This window comes from Alligator sinensis, unplaced genomic scaffold (assembly GCF_000455745.1).
Source record: "Alligator sinensis unplaced genomic scaffold, ASM45574v1 scaffold318_1, whole genome shotgun sequence".
Taxonomy (NCBI): domain Eukaryota; kingdom Metazoa; phylum Chordata; order Crocodylia; family Alligatoridae; genus Alligator; species Alligator sinensis.
In genome coordinates, this window is record NW_005842421.1 from 290,289 (window position 1) to 296,161 (window position 5,873).

Consider the following 5,873-nt stretch of genomic DNA (forward strand, 5'->3'; position numbering starts at 1 on the left):
CCCCCAGTCAGTAATTACCTGTCATGCCCTGTCCCCTTTTTTATTCCTTTTTAAGAACATGATTTCTTATTCTACACACTGATGTTATCCAGACACCATTTTGAAAATATAATTTCTGTGCAGGTTTTTTGGCTTCCTCTTGTATTGATGAATACAACCTCATATTTTAATAATAACGTGTAATGCATTACAGTGTTTCTAAAGATCTGTGAATGTCTCACTTGGAAGTGGTGATACAAAAAGGCTGTGGGATATGGACTTATATGCTTAATAAAAAAGCCATGTTATAAACTCAAAATTTGCTTTACAGCACAGCCCTTCCCAGCTTTGATTCAGTAATGTCTAATTCATTAAAACATCCTCCAAAACTGGTTGAATCAGTGTGAACAATAAGGTGGGCAGTCCCCAAATCTCAAGTATATCCATATTATACAAGGAAAACATCTTACCTGGTATAGTATCAAGATCAACTTGAGCACCATATAATGAGAGATTTTCAGTCTTGGTCCTGTCCACCTGGGCCATCTTCCAAATTTTTTTCTTCTCTTTAGTGAATGTTTTTCTTTTGACTATCAACCTTTCTCAGTATTGAGCTACTACAGTGTCTCATGTCTAACGGTGAATGAGGACAGTTACTTATAAGCAACAGTTATTCTAGTTGTATGTACATAACAAATGTAAATTTTTACTCCCCCCTTTTTCGGTTAGGAAAAAGTTCCTGCCTATCTGGCAACCTCCCCAATAACCACTGAAGATCAGTTCTTTAAAGAGACTGGTGATCATTTGAAGTCTGGTGAAAATGAAAGGACATGTCAGCTTTCTGAAGTTCCATACACAATAGAAATGGAGACTGTGTTCACCCCAGGGTCTGTGAAGAAGAAAAAGCGCAGAAGAAAGAAATACAAACAAGATAGTAAGAAAGAAGATCAAATCTCTTCTGCTGGGACTGAGGAGATCTTTGAAATGGAAATAAGCTCAGATGATGAAAAAGGTATTCAGCCTCTAAGGTAAGCTATTGGAATAGCCTTCTACAATTTGTGGAACTGTAACAGCATATCTGTACCACCCTAAAATGGTTGCAGGATACACTGTGCTGAGACAAGCCATGCTACACCCACACCATTTGTCCTTCCAAACTGCACTAGAACATTTACATGACTACCAGTTCAGAAGGCAGTGCCTACAAAGTAGGTGCTGCATGCCATTGTACTGGGGCAGTATAGACATACCTCAAGCCCTTTCTTGAAAGAAAGAGAATTTGTTATTATAACTGTAGTTTCCATAGGTCTTCAGCATCTTTCAGACTTTGGCTGTTTTAAATCCAAGAGCAAATGCAAAGTCTTAGTTTTGTTGGCATATACTAATTTAACTTTCGCTTCATGGTGTGTAATAGTCATGTATGTGGTAGAGCTATTTTGCTAGGCAGATAGTGCAATAAAAAGCCCGTTTATATAAAATACCATAAACCTGTGTTTTATAGTGCACACAATAAAAAATGGTTGATATTTTGTTCTTTAAAAGGTGAAAGTAGCTGGCTTAAAACCAGTGTTTATGCCATAAATGGGATTAACTCAGAATAAATGAGGAACAATAGCATATGTTGTTTTTATAATAGAGATGGCAAAACATAGCTGTATTATTGCTTCCAGTCCAGCCAGAAAAGATTGAATTTTCTCTTTTATCCTTTGCATTATGGGTCTAACGTTAACCAGTTGTAGTTTCTTTAGACCAATGATTCTCAGCCAAGGTGCTGTGCGCAATGTGCCTTGAGAACCTTTCAGGGGTGACATGGGGTGCCACAAACATGATTCACAAGCTAAACCCATAGATTTCAAATAGGAATACATAATGTTAAAAACGTTCTGATCTGTTGTGGTTTTTCTGAGTTCTTTGCAATGGAAGAATCACTCTATTGTTTTTTCTGTAGCTAAAAACAAGTGAGAACTAGGAAGTGGTATTTTCTGAAGCATGTGTTGAGTTTCTGAAGGAGTGCTTCATGTCTAAAAAGGTTGCGAACCAATGCTTTAGGCTCAGCAGCAACATATTTTTCCCCTGATTGTAGCTAATGTGTTATTGCACAACAAAGTTGTTAAATGTGGTCAAATACTGAATTTATTTTAGACTAGTTTTGGGATTTGAAAGAATAAAAATACCTGGCCAAGAAAAGGTTTTTCATATGATGAGGAAGTGTGTCAGCTCAACTGGCCAGAAAAGAAAGTAGGGTTGCTTAATAGAATTTTCTGTTCTTTGATATGAGTCTCTGTGTAAAGGATCTCAGACTTTAACAGTATGAAAAGTTGAAATGGCAGTCACCAAAGTGAGTGCAGTGGAAAAACATTAAATAATACTCAGTAGTTTCTTATACCCATTTTGAGAACTGAAGCTCTGCCTTTTAAAATTATTAAGATCAATATTTAATTTTTAGGAAGTTGATATCTTTAGAAATGGACCTCATCATACGACTTGCCACTGTAATAATGTTGATGATCTGGTAGTATTCACTATTACATTTCAGGCAGAATCAATTTACATGGAAAAGTGATCTTTTAAGAAATATCTTTAAGAAATAACTTTAATATATCCGGTCCTCAGAATGGAGAACCCCAGGACATTAACTGTTGACAAATTGCTACTGTCTTAGTTATAAGAAGAAAAAAAATATCTGTCCATCACAAATTCAGAAAGCAATCATTCTCCATTTTCCTTTAATTGAAATATTTGAATCTTTGTTTAATGCATTATAACATTGCACACTAAAATTGTAGGAACCTCATCCTGTTTCTTTCAGGAAAACGACTCTTGCATGTCTGCAGGTAGTTGTTCTTGGGAGCAAGTGATGATAATTCAGAAGGCATATCAAGTAACTCTGATTGGAGGGTGGCTAAAGATTGTAGCTTGAACTAAAGCATGCGTCTTAGTCAAAGCTACAGGAAGCTTCAAGGTTCCTGAAATGCTTGGTTATATTAATTAGAAAAAATGGTAGAGGAAAATGGTAATATTTGAGTAATCTCTTAGAAAGTCAGAATGTTCTGGTAATTGCCTACTAAAAATGCATTCATTTCCATATAAAACTGAGTGTTGCTACGAATGCATTATATTTCAGTGGTTGCCTTCTGAACATATGCATATTTCATCTTCACTGATAGCATAACTGAGGACATGCATAATACCACATGGAGAAAGTCCATTTAAGGAATGAAACCCAAAAAGTATTGATAATTTTGATGATAAGATCTATAATTGTGGGTCTTTATATCTTTCTCTGCCCTACAACTCTAACAAAATAGGGATTAAAACACCATACTGTAGCAACATATAATGGATTTTCTGTTGGTCAGTAGATCATTGTGCACTTTAACTCTGAAGAAATAAGTTGAAAAGTTTCACGTGTAGCAAGGGATATGAACACTACCCAAAATCAATACTGGCGTATTGGCAGGGATCCTATTAACGGTCACAAATTCCTCAGGCCCTTTGGAACTTACCTTTCTATAACAAAATTACAAAAATTTAATAACAGGAAAGCAAAAGCCTCTGTTTAATAGAAATAAAATAGGACCAGAAGCAGCAGGCTAACCTTTCCAATAGGAAGATCAACATTACAGCAGCAAGTACCATCATAGGACATCTTATCAATTTTTGTTCTTGTAAAACAGAAAATAACTTTTTTTTCTGTTCTTCAGGAATTCCACTTACAGTTACTCTTGTAACTTGTCACAAAGCTAACAACTCTCCTTAATATGGCATAGTGTTCTGTGTTTATATGTCTTCAGTAGTGCCCCGCTCATCTAAAATACTACTAAGGGTCAGGAGAGTTATTGGGGCTGGTATACACTAAGCCATAAATGGAGGGTAATAATGGATTCTATATATTTTTCCACTATTTAAGCACATTGCATTTTTGTTTATTTTTATGTCCATATTGGATGTCCTATTGTTATGGTCAGCTAATAATTTTCTTTAAGACTAGATAATGTGCCAATAATTGAAATATTATGAAGACATGCATGCACGCACACGTGTGCACTCGCATTTGTGCATGCACACAATATTTTTTTGATCTACAAAATAGTTCATTTAAAAAATCATTTATAAAATGTATATATTTAAAGCATATTTAAAATCATTGGTAGAGATAAGGAAATGATGGTCTGTCTCTGCCTATAGTTTCAGTTCTTCTAGGTGAGTTACTAATGAAGATCTGTCATTTATAAATGACTTTTAAAAAACATCCCATTTATCTCCACAGAGGATCTTCAAATTCTTCACCGAAGAATGAAGAGCAGAAGGAGTCTTTGATTTATCACTCCAAGGATCTTTACCCTCTGTCTGATGGTGAATGGTCCCCTTTGGAGAAGTAGGTTGTATATGATGTATATTTTCCATATGGCTTTTTTTACTCCACTTTGTTAAAACTAATGTATTTCCTTCATCACCTAGTGCAAGATCCTCAATTTGTCAGGGACCTGACAGCTGTTCAATTTGTGCTTACGAGTTAATTTTGTTCTAAATGAACAAAAACTCTTGTTTTTTTTAATTCGTTGGCACCAAAAATGTCAATCCAATAGACAATAAATTTTACTTACCTAAGTTACTTGGTCAAAACAGTGTAAAAAATCATGGCAAAAGTTTGGAAGTTGAATAAACTGTCGGTTCTAGTTCAGTTCCAAAATAAATAAGACACCTTTTTTCCCCTAATGCTCTCTTGTCCCATGACTAGAGTACCTCATGCTGTTTTGTAACTGAAGGATCCTTTAGTTCAGTGGTGCTCAACCTTTTTTCGTACTGGGACCCATTTGCAAATATTGATGGCTTGTCCCGACCCACACCCCACTCCCTGCTGCAGCCTCTGCACCCAACCACCTTCCCCCAGTGCCGGCAGGCACTTGGCCCCCCTTCACACACGCACATGCCCTGTCCCCCCAACCACCACTTCCCATACACTTACCTTCATCCAGTTGCTGGTGCTGTTCCCATGACTCCGCCTGGCCGTGTTCTGGCCATGCCCCAAGCAGCCACTTGCAGGCTAGAACACTGCTAGCCTACAAAGGGAAACCTGCACTTTTGCACATTTTTCTGGCACTTTCTCACGACTCTTTGAAATATTCTTGCGACTCACTTTTGAGTCACGACCCATGGGTTGAGACACGGTACTTTAGTTGTTTAGGAAGGAGCAAGTTCAATTGGTCTTTGGAAGAAGGAAAGCTTTTGTTACTCTTTGCTTTACAGATTACTTCAGAGTGCAAGTGATGTGTTCTAGGCTTTCCAAGGTTTTTAATGCATGTGCAGACACGCCCCTTGACTATAATGTGCTTTGCCTAAAATGCATTAAATATAATACTTCTAATATGAGGTACTAAATAAATGTGCATTAGGCTGCCCTAGTGCAGTAGCGCAAATGCATGCTTTTTAGGTGACACAATGCACGGTAGCCTATTTTACTGCACATTATTGTAATAGCACTTTTTAATGTGATGGTTTAATGCATAATAAAATAGGTTACTGTGTATTAAAGTGCACCTGTAGATGTACCCAAGGTGAGCAAGACTTCAGGTACTTCTAGTTTTCTTTAGTGTTAACTATGCCTATAAATCAAAGGTAAGTTTCCTTGTGAGCCTTTGGTTCAATTTTTGTGTACAAAAAAACAGGGTAAAAATTTCAGAAACTCTCTTAGTTCCAAAGAAAATAGTAGTCAGGAACTCATGGAAATGGAGCATGATACTAGAATGTACATTCAAGTATTACTTAGGTTATTCCTTTTTTCACTGGGATAAGGTCCACAAATGTTAAAATAGTGTAGCTTGACTGCAGTGTGGAGTCAACCAGATTTGTTAGTTGCTGGAAGCAAGGGAATGCCTTCTTGCTTCCCCCCC

The 5,873-nt window shown here is 36.8% G+C and overlaps 1 protein-coding gene across 3 annotated transcripts in view; it reads left to right on the forward strand.

Annotated features, from left to right (window-relative positions):
- Positions 1-5,873, forward strand: part of LPIN2 (lipin 2) — a 47,562-nt gene that overhangs the window by 15,011 nt on the left and 26,678 nt on the right. For all 3 annotated transcript variants that reach the window (XM_006030103.3, XM_025211675.1, XM_006030104.3), the window contains 2 exons: positions 709-1,007; positions 4,250-4,357. In XM_006030103.3, coding sequence (XP_006030165.3) covers positions 709-1,007; positions 4,250-4,357 — 407 coding nt within the window. The remainder of the gene's footprint in view (positions 1-708; positions 1,008-4,249; positions 4,358-5,873) is intronic.